Genomic DNA, 20,522 nt, shown 5'->3' on the forward strand with positions numbered 1-20,522 from the left:
CTACATAATAAGAACGCCATAGTCTAAAATTTTAAATTACCATGGTATCTATAATACAACTACCATGGTCTATTTAATAAAATTGTCATGGTCTAACTGAAAAAATTGCCATGGTCTAAATAATGAAATTGACATGCTACGTACAAAAATCTACCATGGTGTATACAATCAAATTGACATGGTGCCTACAACAGAGCTATCATGGTATAATTATTAAAATTGCAATGGTTGATTTTTTGCCATCATGTGTAAATATATCTGCCATAGAAACATGGCAAATTTGGAATGATGGATGAAAATAAAATTGGCATATAATTTGGTTTCTAAAAATTTATAAAATAAATCAAAACAATTGCGGAGATGAGCATTTGTCCCAGTGCAAAGTATTGCATGTATATATATTTTTTTGTGAATTTACCAAGCATGTAAAACAACATTGGCATTATTTTTGCCATCAAATAAAAAAGAGAAACCGGGATTCAAATCAATTCAACCCTAGGTGTCCCGGGTGGAGGCTGAGGTGCTAGCCAGTGCGGTGCGGTGGGCAGGTTTGTTTGGATGGGAGAGCGTTCGCCGCTTTTATTTCTAGCGAACAAGTTTCAGAGATGGTGTGTCTCCTCTCCCCTGCTTCAAGATCCGTGCGGCCATCCAACGGCAGACTACAGAGATTACTAAAGCCGACGTCAGCCAGATAACATTCCCGTTTGGAAAAGGTTCTGCATTAGAAGTTCAACGACCGTGACATGACATCTGGTGCTAACCGCATCAAAAGATGTTTGCGGTCACACACGACCTGGTTTCGTGGCGACGTCCAGGTCTCTATTAGCGCGATCAAATAAGGTAAGGCCAATTGAAGAAATTGAGGCCACCCAAAATAGTCGTCGTTGTGCACAACAGGGGCTCACAACTCCCACGAAAACGGGAAAAAAATTCTGTGTGTACGGGTTGTAAACTCCTCTCCGTGGGTACCCAGCGTGAGATCACGCCACGTGGTCCACCTCGCCATCCGACGATCCGCTCCCGTGCGCTGGCTTCCTTGGCTCAAGCAACTCCTATCGGCTTCAGGAAACAAGCCGCAACCTCTGAAACTTCGGCTCGGGGACTGGACGCAGGACCGGCCGCATGATCCCTAATCAATCTAGACCAGAGTCGCCGTCGCATCCCTTGCCGCAGTCGCCGCCGCCGCCGCTGCAGTCTTCTCCGTCGTTCTTCACTGGCTGATCGTCCGCTTTCGCTGTCATCTCCTTCGTCCGCCGCCTGCCCTTATTCTGAGTTTCTGACACGGGATAGAGGGAGTGCGGCCGGCAGCCAAACGACGCAGGTACGTCTCCAATCCCCCCTTTCTTCTGCTCGCCGCTGCTCATATTCTTTCATGTTGATTTCTTTTTGTTTCTCGTGTCAATCTATTTTGTTCTAGTGGAAGTGGTCAGCATTAACAGTTAATTAATCACTGTTCAGTATCTTAGCTGCCAGGAACCGTTGATGTCAGCAGAACAATCGTTGGTCTCACCGTGTACAATGTCTCCTCCATGTTTATCCCAGTCAAGCTGCGATGGCATGGATAATACATATATATACTTCACTGTCTAAACTGAACAAACTTGCTAATTCATTCTTTGCAGAAGGAAGTAGGAACCACTTCAGCATAGGAAAAAACGAGACTGACAGGAAACCATTGGAGATGATGGAATGTTTCCTGATTGCTTCTTGTTCGACTACATCCACAAGGCGCGAGAAGCAGGGAATAATTCAAAAATGGTCTCTTTCTGTCAGTTGATTTCACGCTAATGAATGTTGATGTTGTGATTTTCTCTAATTCACGGCGCGTGGGCTATGGTTTGATAATGTAAGATAACTTGGGATCTGTACAAGCAGCCAGAAGGGGCTTTGTTGATCAAGTGTTAACATCTAGAACAAGCTGAAGCTTTAGCTATAAGACATGCTCTCAACTTTGCAGCAGAAGCATGTTTTCAGAAAATGGAAATTGCATCAGATTGCTTGACATTGATCAACAAGATGAAGGGCGCAGAGCAAGACACCTCCCATAGTAGTTAGCTTCATAATTGATGATATCATATGTATAACCGTGAAATTTGTTCTGTATATTTCGTCATGTAAATATGTCTTGTAAGGAAGCAGCTAATGTTTTGGAAAAATCAACCAGACATGATGTAGCTTCCTGCTGGTATAATGAGTACCCTGAGATTGCGAGGACCAATTTATGCAAATAACAGAATTTTAATGGATGAAAGCTAATGAAATATCCATCTGACCTCTTCCAGAAAATCTGCATGTGTTATCTAGATGTCTTCATAAATCTGTAGTTAAAAATTTCTGATTTTTTCTCTTGTTTCTCAGATTTGCTATCCATCTATAGCAAAGATGCTATCTCTTTTTGTCTAGGCCTAAACTTCATATGAAATCTGGCTACTTTTTTACTTTGAAATCTGAGAACCTTTTAGCACAAGCAATTTGAAAATACTTATATTGCAACACTCGCAAAAATTTAAAACATTTAACAGTTTTGCCTCTGAATAGCTACAACAACTTTCTACTCCGTCACATAATTTGTTACAGTTGATGGATACGCCAAATTGCCGGAAGAAGAACCACCATGGTCATCCTTGGAGGCCACGGTGTCAGATTCCGCCATGGCCACTCCCAACCTTCTCCACAGTAGTGTCGTTTCAGACCTGCGGCAGCCCGACCCGCGGCTGCCGTTTCGATCCGTTCATGGGATGAGAGGACGTGTTCGGTGCGCGACGGAGATGACTACGGTTTCGTCCGCTACACTGAGCGCCGAGCCGGCGAGCTGGGCCGCTAGTCCCATCGTGCAGATGACATTGTTCCGGTCGCTCAGCCATCAGAAATCCACGATCAAATCCCCGCTGCACCGAAGAAGCAGAAGCAGCAATCCTCATGCGTATCTGTTCAGATTTCAGAATCAATCACTGCGTAACTCACGGGAGCCGGGATTGACTAGTTTTGGAGCCGAACGCTGGGCTACCGAGCCGAGCGAACGAACGGAACGAGCATCTGAGGAGAGGATCGTCGGATGGCGAGGTGGACCAAGTGGCGTGATCTCACACTGGGTCTCACACTGGGTACGCACAGAGAGGAGTTTACAACCCGTACGCACAGAATTTTTTTCCCGAAAACGGGGCTAGTGCATCTGCGTTCTAGCTTGACCGTGCAGTTTTTTTTCATCGAGATCAGGACTTTATTAGACGGTTACAATCTGCCCGTAGGCAACTGAGAAGGAAATCCGGACTAGTATCTAGCCAGCTATCCGTACCATCGAATGTACAAGCACGCTGTGCACATAGATGGGTCGGTACATTAAGTTCCCTACCAACATGATGAACCGAGAATGAAACAAAATAAGGCACAATGCCCTCTAATTCTCTAAAGACAGGCGCCGCAATTGACAGAGAATTGCCGCGCGAGTTCCATTGATTGACTAGCTCCAAGCAGTCAATCTCCATTACCACATGTGAGTATCCTCGTAGATGGGCAAAGATTACCCCTTCCGTAGAGCCAACAACTCCGAAATGAAAGGGTCCGAGACACCCGGCAATGGCTTACACCAAGCTCCCAAGAAAGCTAGGTGAGATCGTGCTACTCCTCCTGCTCCATCCGCAGGTGCATCATCAAACACTGAATCGTCAGTGTTTATCTTGATCCATCCTGCCTCAGGAGGTCTCCAAAGCAGACCGGAAGTTGAAGCTATCCGGTGCCCTGGAATCTCTAGGAGAGAGAGATTCTCATGAACCCGTTTGATTGCCATCATTGGTTCATAACCCTCCTGATCATGAGTCCATCTATTGCGAGAAGACCAAATAGAGTGCATGGTGGTTATGATCTTACATCTGGCGTCGTCGGAGAACATCTGATCCAACAGAATGTCACGCGCCCACGTGTCTGGATGTAGCCTCGGCATATGAATATCAAAACGATCCTTGGCTGCAATCCATATTTTTTTTTTGCATGTGTACAAGAGATCAGAGCATGCATAAGTGTCTCATCCATGGCCTTGCAAACGTCGCACCGGCCAATAGGTTTTATATGTCGATACTTCAAGGTCATGCAGTCCGGGAGAATACCACGTAGCACTCGCCACCAGAACACTCGAATCTTGGGTATCACATGTAGTTTCCATAGTGCAGTCCATAACTGTTTGTTAGCTGGTGAGGTTTCTGTAATCGTCCCTTCCTCTAGAGAGCTAAACTCGTTGCGAGTCACGAGAGAGCGATACGCTGATTTAACAGTATATTGTCCTGACTTTTCAAATGCCCACACCAAAGTATCCTCACCACCGGCTGGATTCAGCGGAATATTCAAAATAGCTTCGGCATCATGGTGAAGAAAATTTTGACAGACTAACTCCACGTTTCAATTACCTGTGTATTCATCGATCAAGTCAGAAACCCGTGGTAGAGCTGCAGTACCCAACCGGCCAGCAGGTTTCAGGGTCGCTGTATTTGGAATCCATTGATCATTCCATGTGGAAATTGACGAGCCGTCGCCAACTCTATGAATCAGACCAATATCCAAGGCTTTCCTGCCAGCCACGATCGCCTTCCACGTCGACGAAGCACGAGCAGGCGCTGTAGCTTGTAAGAAATCAGTGTGTGGGTAGTACTTGCCCTTCAGAACTCGGGCACACAAAGTATCGGGATGTTCCGTCTTCCGTGCAGTTGAGGGGAAATACCCTTCGGCTCTTGCACGTATATACACCCTATATGAGGTATTTTTTAAAATAATTAAACAAAAAGTTAAAATAGTTCAAAAGTATTTTTAGATTAAACTTGACTTACTTGCGCATTAGTATATAAATTTTCATCAAAAAAGAACCAACGTTGACTTCATAGCAAAAAAGACAAAATTTATTTGCTATTATAGGTCGCTATTCACGCTATTTTGACTTCACGTTCTGGTTTACTGTTCCTTGTTATATTCTGTGCCAAATTTGTTCATAAATTTAACTAACAAAATGTTCATATATGTTATAAAAAATTACATCATTGAAAACTATGTTTAGATACGAATCCAACGATATAATTTTTTTTAACATGCACTACTAACATTTTGTTAGTTACATCTTTGATCAATATTTATCACAAATTATAAAGAAGACCGATAAGTGATAGTACTTATTACATGGCAGTCCTCTTGGTATATATAAGACCTGTGATCCTTCAAAAAGCAATAAGCAAGTCTACAAAGCTGCTAGCCACGTGATCTTGAAAAAAATAAAAGCTAGCAAACCACGTAGTCCGAGGCGCGCAGCGATCGACATACGTACTACGTCCATGGCAACCGTCCAGCAGATCCGTCGCGTGCAGCGCGCGGACGGCCCGGCGGCCGTGCTCGCCATCGGCACGGCGAACCCGGCGAGCTCCATGCTCCAGGACGACTACACCGACTACTACTTCCGCGTCACCAACAGCGAGCACCATGCCGACCTCAAGGACAAGCTCAAGAGAATCTGTAAGCCCATGCATGCCCTGCAACGTAAACCTAGCTCCTACACGTACGGGCGTACGTTTCCAAATGCATGCATGCATCTTTGCGGTGAGCTAACTGCTAATCTAAAATGTTCTCCTGTCCAGGTAAGAAATCGGGCATCGAGAGGCGCTACGCGCACCTCGACGAGGAGCTCCTCGGCGCGCACCCGGACTTCACCGACCGCGCGCTGCGGACCCTCGACGCGCGGATAGACATGGCGTCGGCCGCGGTGCCCGAGCTCGCCGCGTCCGCGGCGGCCAAGGCCATCGCCGAGTGGGGACGCCCGGCCGCCGACGTCACGCACCTCGTCTTCAGCACCTACTCCGGCCGGAAGGCCCCCAGCGCCGACCTCCGCCTGGCGTCGCTGCTCGGCCTCCGCCCCACCGTGTCCCGCACCATCCTCAGCCTCAACGGCTGCTCCGGTGGCGGCAGGGCGCTGCAGCTCGCCAAGGAGCTCGCCGAGAACAACCGCGGCGCGCGCGTCCTCGTGGCCTGCTCCGAGCTCACCCTCATCGCGTTCTACGGGCCCCAGGAAGGTCGCCTCGACACCATCCTCGGCCACGGCATATTCGGCGACGGCGCGGGCGCGGTCATCGTCGGCGCCGACCCCGTCGACTGCATCGAGCGCCCGCTGTTCGAGATGGTTTTCGCCACGCAGACGACGATACCGGAGACCGAGGACGAGATCACCATGCGGCTCATGAAAGGCGGCCTCGACTTCCACGTCTCCATCCGGGTGCCGAAGCTGCTGAAGAGCAACATCGAGCGCTGTATGATCGACGCGTTCGAGTCCATTGGGATCAGTGCTGAGTGGAACGATCTCTTCTGGGCGATCCACCCTGGTGGCCGTGCGATTTTGGACCACGTTGAGCAACTGCTCGGGCTGGGCGTCGAGGAGCTGGCGGCAAGCCGACGGGTGCTGAGAGAGTACGGGAACACACTACAACACCGTTGAGAAACAGAGGCATTTTCTAAAAGGCATTAAAAAAGGGACACCGATAACAGCCGAACGTTCGGTCTGGGGAGGCACAGTCCGAACGATACGTTCGGCAGGGGAGTATCGATGGATCGAACGATTTCGTTCGGTGCGAACAACCCCTCAGCCCGAACGCCTGCCAGACAGGCCCAATAGCTTCCTGGCCCAAACAAAAAGGACCCCGATATCTCCCGACCCCCACCGAACGAGTCGTTCGTCACGGGGGGTTGATTGATCGAACATGTGTGTGCTCAGCCCGAACACTATCACTTTAGGCTTTTTTTTTGCGTTGAAATAAAAGGAAAATAAAACCCAGTTTACCCCAAAACTAAGAAAGCCCACTTTTGGGTGTGAATAATAGAGGTCAGATTTGCCATACTCTAAAAAAATTGAAATGGTCTAAAAATAATTTTGTCGTCATAGATAGAAAATAAGGAACAAGATGCTACTAAAAAAATCACTATGGGTTGAAGCCAAAAAATTTGCCATAATCTTTATAAGCAAAATTTGCCATGGTGAAAAAGAGATCTTTATGTGCAAATGGCAAAAGAGAAAAAAATTCATGGCAATGTTGCATCTCTACCATGATGGCAAGAAATGTGGATTAAAAAAATTGTATGCTATTTTTACTATATAATTAAAGAGGCAAAAAATGTGGATGAAAAATTGCCATCATGTGGCGCAGAAAAAAAATGCACAATCTTTTGTTTAGTAGTAATTGCCATGTTTTGTAAAGTAAATGTACCATAGTCAATAGAAGAAAAAATTGCCATGAACGGTGGAAGAGGCAAAATTTGCCATGGATGTAAAGTATTTTTGCCATTGCAAAACTAAAAGTCAAACTTGCCATGCTCCAGAGAACTAAATGTGTCATGAGTGAAAAAAAAGGTAAATTTGTCATGTATGTCACATAAAAATTGTCGTGGAACAAAAGGCTAATTTTTCCATGTTAATAAAGGTAAATTAAAATAGAAAGTAAAACTAGCCATGAGAATAAAAGTTAAATATTGCCATGGGGATTTAGGTAGAATTGTCATGTTAATAAGGGTCAATTTACCATCGACAAATAAAAAAAAGTAAAACTTGACATGGCAATAAAATTTAAATATTGCCATGAGGATTTAGGTAAATTTACTATATTAATGAAGGTATATTAGCCATGGCAAATAAATAGCAAAACTTGCCATGGCAATAAAAGTTCAATATTACCATGAGGATTTAGGTAAATTTACTATGTTAATAAAAACTCAAAATAAACAGTAAAACTTGCCATGACAATAAAAACTAAATATTGCCATGGGGACTTTGGTAAATTTGCCATGTTAATAAAAGGTAAATTTGCCATGGCAAATAGATAGTAAAACTTGCCATGGCAATAAAATATTAAAAATTTCCATGGGGGATGTAGGTAAATTCGCCATGTTAATGATAATAATTAGTAAAACTTGCCATGGCAATATTTTCCTTTTTGTGTTGTTTTGGACAATTTAAGGAATTACTGCGACAATTTAAAACAATCAAAAGTTGCCATGGCAAGAAAGAAATGAATTTACCATGATCCGAGAAATAAAATTGCCATGATTCGATAACTAAATTTGCCATCTTCAAGGAAGCAAATTTGCTATGATGCGTAAACTAAATTTTCCATCATCAATTTAACTAATTTTTTTATGCTTACATGGCAAGAAGATAAGATTAGTTGCCATGGTAGAGTAAAATTGCGCCATGATCCAAATATCGAAAGTTGCCATGTCAAGAAAGCAATGAATTTTACATGATCCGAGAACTAAATTTGCCATGATTCGATAACTATATTTGCCATCTTCCAGAAAAATTTAAGAAAAAATATACAGTGAGACAACAAATTTAAGAAAAAATGTATAGTACAGTACATGTTTAGTCCTGAAAACGTTCTCTCTAAACGAAAAGCAAGCTTTGATTACTCCATATTCCTTTTCAGTTTAACTATCTATGAAGTTGTTCAACGAAGATGACCACAAACTCTAAAAGTACCTTTCCCCACTACAGAAATTCAGCGCACATAGCCGATCAAATCTAGCTGCGAATCATTTATTTTCTTCTCAAAAACTCATAGCCTATCACCACTACAACAAAATCTATGGACATACAAAATGACATTCCGTCCTGGAAGAGTGGTAACGAAAAAACACAGAAAAAGTTGTTCTACGGAATCAATAACTCCTAGAAGCACTTGTTCTATTGGTTTCAGTTGACACATTCAAAACAAAATGGCCTAGTTCACCTCTGCCCAGCCGATTCACTTGTGATGTATGCATCGCTAGAACAGAAAAAATCATAGAAATGGAACAATTCTGGGGCTGGGCATTACCAAGCAAAGCTCTGGCTAGGACACCGGCGCTGATCTCCAAGCACCCCGGCGGGAGCGGGGCAGCTCGCGTTCGTGACCATGTCGGGGAGCACAAATGCCTGGGGTGGTCCGATGTTGGGACCGCTGGAGCTCCTCGGCGCCGCCGCCTGCCTCGTCTCCGTCTCGCAACGATCTCCGGCAAGGACAGAGCAGCCCGCCCCATCTCCGCCGTGCGTCGTCCCATGGATGGTCCGGTGGCGCTCCTCCGCGCAGACACTGGCCTCGTCTTCGCCGCAACTCCAGCTAGGACAGAGTCCCGAGCAGGCGAACCGGCAAGCGAGGAAGGCCGCAGCGTCCCCAGCCAAACTTGGAGGGATGGCGCTGGCTGCGCCTCGGCGCCGACGAGGAGTCTCACGCCGAGCGGCACCCCCTCCCTATCTGATCGATATCTCAGTCGGCCCACCTCGTCGCCGGTGCATGGCCGCCTCCTCCGTGCCCCGCCGAGAAGTTTTGCTTGGGTGTGGACTGCGAGGCGAGAGGAGTGGATAAGGTAGTGCGCACTTGGGTGGGGGATGGAAACGTTCGGGGGCGGCGCCTGCTTTTCCGAACGAAAAAGGAAATGACGTGTCTGGCCTGACATGCTTTAAGATCTGTGTTGCCATCTAACGGTCAGAAGGGCGTTCGGGGCGAGATGCTAAAAAACGGCACGTTCGGGACTTATTGATTCCGTAAAAAAGTGCCTTGGATTACCTCTCTTTAAAGGTGTTCTGTCCAAAACGCCTTCAAAGGCCCCTCGTTAGCAGGCATTCTGAAAAAATGCCTCAAAACATGCTTAATTAGTGGCATTCTGAAAAAGTGCAGTAATATATGGAGCGTTTCGCGAAATGCCAGTACAGAATGAGAGGCGTTTTCAGAAATGCCGTAATAGATCAGAGTATAGGGGGCGTTTTGAAAGTTGCCAGCACGCACTTTTGAAGGCATTCCGGAGGAAAACGCCTCGAAAGCTCGGTCAGATTTTCAAATGAGCCCCTAATGTATCGAATATCTATCTATATGACCTTCGGGTGAGCCACCTGTCCAGATGGAGACATTATATGTAAAGCTTCTCAAAGATAAACAGAGAACTGAGTGGTTGGTTGGTTGGCGTGGTAATCTTTTTCCCGAGAGGTTGCAGGTTCGAGTCGTGAGTCGTGCTGCTTTTTCTTGTGAGCTACTCCTTGCTCGCAAACAACGTAGCAGTTTATTAGTCCCATACCACCCCCCGAGCTAAAATCTTGCCGGTTTATAAGGTGAGCCGCGCATCTTCTCATAAAGATTCTCTAATCTAACAGGAAATGAACCTGTGCATTTGATTCAGTTTGATTCAGTTTGACTGTACGTGATGACCATACCTTCGTTGAGCTGTGCGGACGGGGATGATTTGAGCCGAGCGCCTCATCTGCTGTTCAATACTGACAGACGTGATATGATGTACGCCCAGCAAAGTAGAGTAGTCTGCAGCAGACATACAGGGCGGGGGGGCCTTCACCGTTGTTCCTTTTATTATGTATAAGGCGTATTTGAAAACACCCTCAAAGAATATCAGAGGCATTCTTCTAAAACGCCCTGAATGGTTTGAGCATCGGAGGCATTTTCCGAAAGTGCCTCTAAAGCCCTTTCCCTTCAGGATTATCTCTAGCGCTTTTCTAAAATACCTTCTTATGTCTTTTAAGGCACCTTTTGGGTCTTTAAAGGCATTTTAAAATGCCTCCTAATTGCTACCGTGTTGTAGTGACATGAGTGACGCGACGGTGATCTTCGTGCTCAATGAGCTGCGCCGGCGTAGGGCAAGGGGAGAAGAGGTGGCCGAGTGGGGTATGATGATGGCGTTCGGTCCGGGGATTATTTATATATATGTATATACATGTGCAGTTTCACAGGCGTATTTGAAAACACCCTCAAAGAATATCAGAGGCATTCTTCTAAAACGCCCTGAATGGTCTGAGCATCGGAGGCATTCTCCGAAAGTGCCTTTAAAGCCCTTTCCCTTCAGGATTATCTCTAGCACTTTCCTAAAATACCTTCCAATGTCTTTCAAGGCGCCTTTTGGGTCTTTAAAGGCATTTTAAAATACCTCCTAATTGCTACCGTGTTGTAGTGACATGAGTGGCGCGACGGTGATCTTCGTGCTCAATAAGCTGTGCCGGCGTAGGGCAAGGGGAGAAGAGGTGGCCGAGTGGGGTGTGATGATGGCGTTCGGTCTGGGGATTATTTATATATATGTATATACATGTGGAGTTTCACAGGCGTATTTGAAAACACCCTCAAAGAATATCAGAGGCATTCTTCTAAAACGCCCTGAATGGTCTGAGCATCGGAGGCATTCTCCGAAAGTGCCTTTAAAGCCCTTTCCCTTCAGGATTATCTCTAGCGCTTTTCTAAAATACCTTCTTATGTCTTTTAAGGCACCTTTTGGGTCTTTAAAGGCATTTTAAAATGCCTCCTAATTGCTACCGTGTTGTAGTGACATGAGTGGCGCGACGGTGATCTTCGTGCTCAATGAGCTGCGCCGGCGTAGGGCAAGGGGAGAAGAGGTGGCCGAGTGGGGTGTGTGAAGGAAATATGCCCTAGAGGCAATAATAAAGTTATTATTTATTTCCTTATATCATGATAAATGTTTATTATTCATGCTAGAATTGTATTAACCGGAAACATAATACATGTGTGAATACATAGACAAACAGAGTGTCACTAGTATGCCTCTACTTGACTAGCTCGTTAATCAAAGATGGTTATGTTTCCTAACCATGGACAAAGAGTTGTTATTTGATTAACGGGATCACGTCATTAGTTGAATGATCTGATTGACATGACCCATTCCATTAGCTTAGCACCCGATCGTTTAGTATGTTGCTATTGCTTTCTTCATGACTTATACATGTTCCTATGACTATGAGATTATGCAACTCCCGTTTGCCGGAGGAACACTTTGTGTGCTACCAAACATCACAACGTAACTGGGTGATTATAAAGGAGCTCTACAGGTGTCTCCAAAGGTATATGTTGGGTTGGCGTATTTCGAGATTAGGATTTGTCACTCCGAATGTCGAAGAGGTATCTCTGGGCCCTCTCGGTAATGCACACCACTTAAGCCTTGCAAGCATTGCAACTAATGAGTTAGTTGCGGGATGATGTATTACGGAACGAGTAAAGAGACTTGCCGGTAACGAGATTGAACTAGGTATTGGATACCGACGATCGAATCTCAGGCAAGTAACATACCGATGACAAAGGGAACAACATATGTTGTTATGCGGTCTGACCGATAAAGATCTTCGTAGAATATGTAGGAGCCAATATGGGCATCCAGGTCCCGCTATTGGTTATTGACCGGAGACGTGTCTCGGTCATGTCTACATTGTTCTCGAACCGTAGGGTCCGCACGCTTAAGGTTTCGATGACAGTTATATTATGAGTTTATGAGTTTTGATGTGCCGAAGGAGTTCGGAGTCCCGGATGAGATCGGGGACATGACGGGAGTCTCGAAATGGTCGAGACGTAAAGATCGATATATTGGACGACTATATTCGGACATCAGAAAGGTTCCGAGTGATTCGGGTATTTTTCGGAGTACCGGGGAGTTACGGGAATACGGGGGGAGAAGTATTGGGCCTTATTGGGCCATACGGGAAAGAGAGAGGGGCTGCCTAGGGCAGGCCGCGCGCCCCCCAATGCCTAGTCCGAATTGGACTAGGGGGAGGGGCTGCGCCCCCTCCTTCCTTCCCTTCTCCCTTCCCCTTCCTTGTCTCCTACTCCTACTACATGGAAGGACTCCTAGTTGGACTAGGAAAGGGGGAATCCTACTCCCGGTGGGAGTAGGACTCCCCTAGGGCGCGCCATAGAGAGGGCCGGCCCTCCCCTCCTCCACTCCTTTATATACGGGGGCAGGGGGCACCCCATAGACACACAAGTTGATCTTCGTGATCGTTCCTTAGCCGTGTGCGGTGCCCCCCTCCACGATATTACACCTCAGTCATATTGTAGCGGTGCTTAGGCGAAGCCCTGCGACAGTTGAACATCAAGATCATCACCACACCGTCGTGCTGACGGAACTCCTCCCCGAAGCTTTGCTGGATCGGAGCCCGGGGAGCGTCATCGAGCTGAACGTGTGCCAAGAACTTGGAGGTGCCGGAGTAACGGTGCTTGGATCGGTTGGACCGGGAAGACGTATGACTACTTCCTCTACGTTGCGTCAATGCTTCCGCTTCGGTCTACAAGGGTACGTAGACAACACTCTCCCCTCTCGTTGCTATGCATCACCATGATCTTGCGTGTGCGTAGGAATTTTTTTGAAATTACTACGTTCCCCTACAGTGGCATCCGAGCCTAGGTTTTATGGTTTGATGTTATATGCACGAGTAGAACACAAGTGAGTTGTGGGCGATATAAGTCATACTGCTTACCAGCATGTCATACTTTGGTTCGGCGGTATTGTTGGATGAAGCGGCCCGGACCGACATTATGCGTACGCTTACGCGAGACTGGTTCTACCGCCGTGCTTTGCACACAGGTGGCTGGCGGGTGTCACTTTCTCCAACTTTAGTTAAACCGAGTGTGGCTACGCCCGGTCCTTGCGAAGGTTAAAACTACACCAACTTGACAAACTATCGTTGTGGTTTTGATGCGTAGGTAAGATTGGTTCTTGCTTAAGCCCGTAGCAGCCACGTAAAACTTGCAACAACAAAGTAGAGGACGTCTAACTTGTTTTTGCAGGGCATGTTGTGATGTGATATGGTCAAGACATGATGCTAAATTTTATTGTATGAGATGATCATGTTTTGTAACCGAGTTATCGGCAACTGGCAGGAGCCATATGGTTGTCGCTTTATTGTATGCAATGCAATCGCGCTATAATGCTTTACTTTATCACTAAGCGGTAGCAATAGTCGTGGAAGCATAAGATTGGCGAGACGACAACGATGCTACGATGGAGATCAAGGTGTCGCGCCGGTGACGATGGTAATCACAACGGTGCTTCAGAGATGGAGATCACAAGCACAAGATGATGATGTCCATATCACATCACTTATATTGATTGCATGTGATGTTTATCTTTTATGCATCTTATCTTGCTTTGATTGACGGTAGCATTATAAGATGATCTCTCTCTAAATTATCAAGAAGTGTTCTCCCTGAGTATGCACCGTTGCGAAAGTTCTTCGTGCTGAGACACCACGTGATGATCGGGTGTGATAGGCTCTAAGTTCAAATACAACGGGTGCAAAACAGTTGCACACGCGGAATACTCAGGTTATACTTGACGAGCCAAGCATATACAGATATGGCCTCGGAACACGGAGACCGAAAGGTCGAGCGTGAATTATATAGTAGATATGATCAACATAGTGATGTTCACCATTGAAAGCTACTCCATTTCACGTGATGATCGGTTATGGTTTAGTTGATTTGGATCACGTGATCACTTAGAGGATTAGAGGGATGTCTATCTAAGTGGGAGTTCTTAAGTAATATGATTAATTGAACTTTAATTTATCATGAACTTAGTCCTGCTAGCATTAGCATATCTATGTTGTAGATCAATAGCTTGCGTTGTTGCTTTCATATGTTTATTTTGATATGTTCCTAGAGAAAAATTGTGTTGAAAGATGTTAGTAGCAATGATGCGGATTGGATCCGTGATCTGAGGTTTATCCTCATTGCTGCACAGAAGAATTATGTCCTTGATGCACCGCTAGGTGACAGACCTATTGCAGGAGCAGATGCAGACGTTATGAACGTTTGGCTAGCTCAATATAATGACTACTTGATAGTTTAGTGCACCATGCTTAACGGCTTAGAATCGGGACTTCAAAGACGTTTTGAACGTCATGGACCATATGAGATGTTCCAGGAGTTGAAGTTAATATTTCAAGCAAATACCCGAGTTGAGAAATATGAAGTTTCCAACAAGTTCTATAGCTAAAAGATGGAGGAGAATAGCTCAAGCAGTGAGCATGTGCTCAGATTGTCTGGGTACTACAATCACTTGAATCAAGTGGGAGTTAATCTTCCAGATAAAATAGTGATTGACATAATTCTCTAGTCACCATCACCAAGTTAGTAGAACTTCGTGATGAACTATAATATGCAAGGGATAACGACAATTCTCAAGCTCTTCGTGATGCGGAAATCGATGAAGGTAGAAATCAAGAAAAACATCAAGTGTTGATGGTTAACAAGACCACTAGTTTCAAGAAAAGGGCAAAGGGAAGAAGGGGAACTTCAAGAAGAACAACAAGCAAGTTGCTGCTCAAGTGAAGAAGCCCAAGTCTGGTCCTAAGCCTGAGACTAAGTGCTTCTACTGCAAAGGGACTGGTCACTGGAAGCAGAACTGCCCCAAGTATTGGGCGGATAAGAAGGATGGCAAAGTGAACAAAAGTATATTTGATATACATGTTATTCATGTGTACTTTACTAGTGTTTATAGCAACCCCTCAGTATTTGATACTGGATCAGTTGCTAAGAGTAGTAACTCGAAACAGGAGTTGCAGAATAAACAGAGACTAGTTAAGGGTGAAGTGACGATGTGTGTTGGAAGTAGTTCCAAGATTGATATAATCATCATCACACACTCCCCTATACTTTCGGGATTAGTGTTGAACCTAAATAAGTGTTATTTGGTTTTTGCGTTGAGCATGAATATGATTTGATCATGTTTATTGCAATACGGTTATTCATTAAAGTCAAAGAATAATTGTTGTTCTGTTTACATGAATAAAACCTTCGATGGTCATACACCCAATGAAACAAGTTCGTTGGATCTCGATCATAGTGATACACATATTCATAATATTGAAACCAAAAGATGCAAAGTTAATAATGATAGTGCAACTTATTTGTGGCACTGCCGTTTAAGTCATATTGGTGTAAAGCGCATGAAGAAACTCCATGCTGATGGGCTTTTGGAATCACTTGATTATGAATCACTTGATGCTTGCGAACCATGCCTTATGGGCAAGATGACTAAAACGCCGTTCTCCGGAACAATGAAGCAAACAACAGATTTGTTGGAAATCATACATACTGATGTATGTGGTCCGATGAATATTAAGGCTTACAGCAGGTATCATTATTTTCTGACCTTCACAGATGATTTGAGCAGATATGGGGATATCTACTTGATGAAACATAAGTCTGAAACATTTGAACAGTTCAAAGAATTTCAGAGTGAAGTGGAAAATCATCGTGACAAGAAAATAGAAGTTTCTACGATATGATCGCAGAGGTAAAATATTTGAGTTACGAGTTTGGCCTTCAATTAAAACAATGTGAAATAGTTTCACTACTCATGCCACCTGGAACACCATAGTGTAATGGTGTGTCCGAACGTCATAACCGTACTTTATTAGATATAGTGCGATCTATGATGTCTCTTACCGATCTACCACTACCGTTTTGGGGTTATGCATTAGAGACAGCTGCATTCACGTTAAATAGGGCACCATCTAAATCCGTTGAGACGACACCGTGTGAACTGTGGTTTGGCAAGAAATCTAAGCTGTCATTTCTTAAAATTTGGAGTTGCGATGCTTATGTGAAAAAGTTTCATCTCGATAAGCTCAAACTCAAATCGGAGAAATAGGTCTTCATAGGATACCCAAAGGAGACAGTTGGGTACACCTTCTATCACAGATCCGAAGGCAAGACATTCATTGCTAAGAATGGATCCTTTCTAGAGAAGGAGTTTCTCTCAAAAGAAGTGAGTGGGAGGAAAGTAGAAAACTTGATAAGGTAATTGTACCTTCTCCCTTATTGGAAAATAGTTCATCACAGAAATCTGTTCCTGTGACTACTACACCAATTAGTGAGGAAGCTAATGATGATAATCATGTAACTTCAGATCAAGTTACTACCGAATCTCGTAGGTAAACCAGAGTGAGATCCGCACCAGAGTGGTACGGTAATCCTATTCTGAAGGTCATGTTACTTGACCATGACGAACCTACGAACTATGAGGAAGCGATGATGAGCCCAGATTCCGATAAATGGATTGAGGCCATGAAATCTGAGATAGGATCCATGTATGAGAACAAAGTGTGGACTTTGGTGGACTTGCCCGAGGATCGGCAAGCCATTGATAATAAATGGATCTTCAAGAGGAAGACGGACACGGATAGTAGTGTTACTATCTACAAAGCTAGAATTGTCGCAAAAGGTTTTCGACAAGTTCAAGATGTTGACTACGATGAGAGATTCTCAATCGTATCTATGCTTAAGTCTGTCCGAATCATGTTAGCAATTGCCGCATTTTATGAAATCTGGCAAATGAATAAACAAAACTGCATTCCTTAATGGATTTATTAAAGAAGAGTTGTATGTGATGCAACAAGATGGTTTTGTCAATCCTAAAAGTGCTAACAAGATATGCAAGCTCCAGCGATCCATTTATGGACTGGTGCAAGCATCTCGGAGTTGGAATATACGCTTTGATAAGTTGATCAAAGCATATAGTTTTATATAGACTTGCGGTGAAGCCTGTATTTACAAGAAAGTGAGTGGGAGCACTACAACATTTCTGATAAGTATATGTGAATGACATATTGTTGATCGGAAATAATGTAGAATTATTCTGCAAAGCATAAAGGAGTGTTTGAAATGAGTTTTCAAAGAAAGACCTCGGTGAAGCTGCTTACATATTGAGTATCAAGATCTATAGAGATCAAGACGCTTGATAAGTTTTTTCAATGAGTACATACCTTGACAAGATTTTGAAGTAGTTCAAAATGGAACAGTCAAAGAAAAAGTTTCTTGCCTGTGTTACAAGGTGTGAAGTTGAGTAAGACTCAAAGCCCGACCACGGCAGAAGATAGAAAGAGAATGAAAGTCATTCCCTATGCCTCAGTCATAGGTTCTATAAAGTATGCCATGCTATGTACCAGATCTATTGTATACCATACATTGTGTTAAGAGAGGGAGTACAATAGTGATCTAGGAGTATATCAATGGACAGCGGTCAAAATTATCCTTACTGGAATAAGGATATGTTTCTCGATTATGGAGGTGACAAAAGGTTCATCGTAAATGGTTACGTCGATGCAAGTTTTGACACTGATCCAGATGACTCTGAGTCTCAATCTGGATACATATTGAAAGTGGGAGAAATTAGCTAGAGTAGCTCCATGCAGAGCATTGTTGACATAGAAATTTGCAAAATACATGCGGATCTGAATGTGGCAGACCCGTTGACTAAACTTCTCTCACAAGCAAAACATGATCACTTTTTGGGTCTTAATCACATAGCGATGTGAACTAGATTATTGAATCTAGTAAACCCTTTGGGTGTTAGTCACATGAAGATGTGAACCAATCACATAAAGATGTGAACTATTGATGTTAAATCACATGGCGATGTGATCTAGATTATTGACTCTAGTGCAAGTGGGAGACTGAAGGAAATATACCCTAGAGGCAATAATAAAATTATTATTTATTTCCTTATATCATGATAAATGTTTATTATTCATGCTAGAATTGTATTAACCGGAAACATAATACATGTGTGAATACATAGACAAACAGAGTGTCACTAGTATGCCTCTACTTGACTAGCTCGTTAATCAAAGATGGTTATATTTCCTAACCATGGACAAAGAGTTGTTATTTGATTAACGGGATCACGTCATTACTTGAATGATCTGATTGACATGACCCATTCCATTAGCTTAGCACCTGATCATTTAGTATGTTGCTATTGCTTTCTTCATGACTTATACATGTTCCTATGACTATGAGATTATGCAACTCCCGTTTGCCGGAGGAACACTTTGTGTGCTACCAAACGTCACAACGTAACTGGGTGATTATAAAGGAGCTCTACAGGTGTCTCCAAAGGTACATGTTGGGTTGGCGTATTTCGAGATTATGATTTGTCACTCCGAATGTCGGAGAGGTATCTCTGGGCCCTCTCGGTAATGCACATCACTTAAGCCTTGCAAGCATTGCAACTAATGAGTTAGTTGCCGGATGATGTATTACGGAACGAGTAAAGAGACTTGCCGGTAACGAGATTGAACTAGGTATTGGACACCGACGATCAAATCTCAGGCAAGTAACATACCGATGACAAAGGGAACAACGTATGTTGTTATGCAGTCTGACCGATAAAGATCTTCATAGAATATGTAGGAGCCAATATGGGCATCCAGGTCCCGCTATTGGTTATTGACCGGAGACGTGTCTCGTTCATGTCTACATTGTTCTCGAACCATAGGGTCCGCACGCTTAAGGTTTCGATGACAGTTATATTATGAGTTTATGAGTTTTGATGTACCGAAGGAGTTCGGAGTCCCGCATGAGATCGGGGACATGACGAGGAGTCTCGAAATGGTCGAGATGTAAATATCGATATATTGGACGACTATATTCTGACATCGGAAAGGTTCCGAGTGATTCGGGTATTTTTCGGAGTACCGGGGAGTTACGGGAATACGGGGGGAGAAGTATTGGGCCTTATTGGGCCATACGGGAAAGAGAGAGGGGCTGCCTAGGGCAGGCCGCCCCCCCCAAGGCCTAGTGCGAATTGGACTAGGGGGAGGGGCTGCGCCCCCTCCTTCCTTCCCTTCTCCCTTCCCCTTCCTTGTCTCCTACTCCTACTACATGGAAGGACTCCTAGTTGGACTAGGAAAGGGGGAATCCTACTCCCGGTGGGAGTAGGACTCCCCTAGGGCGCGCCATAGAGAGGGCCGGCCCTCCCCTCCTCCACTCCTTTATATACGGGGGCAGGGGGCACCCCATAGACACACAAGTTGATCTTCGTGATCGTTCCTTAGCCGTGTGCGGTGCCCCCCTCCATGATATTACACCTCTGTCATATTGTAGCGGTGCTTAGGCGAAGCCCTGCGACAGTTGAGCATCAAGATCGTCACCACGCCGTCGTGCTGACGAAACTCCTCCCCGAAGCTTTGCTGGATCGGAGCCCCAGGAGCGCCATCGGGCTGAACGTGTGCCAAGAACTCGGAGGTGCCGGAGTAACGGTGCTTGGATCGGTTGGACCGGGAAGACGTACGACTACTTCCTCTACGTTGCGTCAACGCTTCCGCTTCAGTCTACAAGGGTACATAGACAACACTCTCCCCTCTCGTTGCTATGCGTCACCATGATCTTGCGTGTGCGTAGGAAATTTTTTGAAATTACTATGTTCCCCTACAGTGTGATGATGGCGTTCGGTCCGGGGATCACGATCGAGACCATGGTGCTGCACGCCGCAGGCAGCCTCAAGGAAAATTAGCTATTCTTAAAGAGCAACTGAATCATATGTTTCTGGAGGTTGTGTAGTAACTTGATGATCTTGGACTGAGCTAGGTTGCTGCAGCAGCCACCAAACATGAAGGGTAGACTTATAAGAAACAGCCAACTTCACCTCAAAGTAAAATAAAATAAAATGAAATAAGAAAGAGCCAACTTTTTTTTAGTTGTTTGGATTGCTTACCATATATATGTCATGTGGTATAAGAAAGAGCCAAATTAACATGACTATGTAAATCGATATTGGAGTTCCTCCCTTCATTTATCTTTATTCTATAGCGGTGGCTTTGCCTTGTCTATTAATCAAGGAGAGAATAGAGTTTTACAAGTGTCCCTCAAAACATAGCATGACGATTACTTGCGTAATATAATTTGCCCTAGTTTTTTAGGACCCGTGGTGACCCATAGTTTCACCTTGTCAAAGAT

At 44.5% G+C, this 20,522-nt stretch overlaps 1 protein-coding gene across 1 annotated transcript; it reads left to right on the top strand.

The window, feature by feature from the left end:
- The first annotated feature begins 5,312 nt into the window (after window positions 1–5,312).
- On the top strand, window positions 5,313–20,079 carry LOC119297968 (bisdemethoxycurcumin synthase-like). Its single transcript, XM_037575537.1, has 5 exons — window positions 5,313–5,490; window positions 5,613–5,989; window positions 6,041–6,443; window positions 11,319–11,403; window positions 20,001–20,079. The coding sequence occupies exons 1-5, from the start codon at window positions 5,313–5,315 to the stop codon at window positions 20,077–20,079; spliced, it is 1,122 nt and encodes a 373-aa protein (XP_037431434.1).
- The last annotated feature ends 443 nt before the right edge of the window (window positions 20,080–20,522 follow it).

The sequence above is a fragment of the Triticum dicoccoides genome, chromosome 5A (genome assembly GCF_002162155.2).
Source record: "Triticum dicoccoides isolate Atlit2015 ecotype Zavitan chromosome 5A, WEW_v2.0, whole genome shotgun sequence".
In the NCBI taxonomy this organism is placed as follows: domain Eukaryota; kingdom Viridiplantae; phylum Streptophyta; class Magnoliopsida; order Poales; family Poaceae; genus Triticum; species Triticum dicoccoides.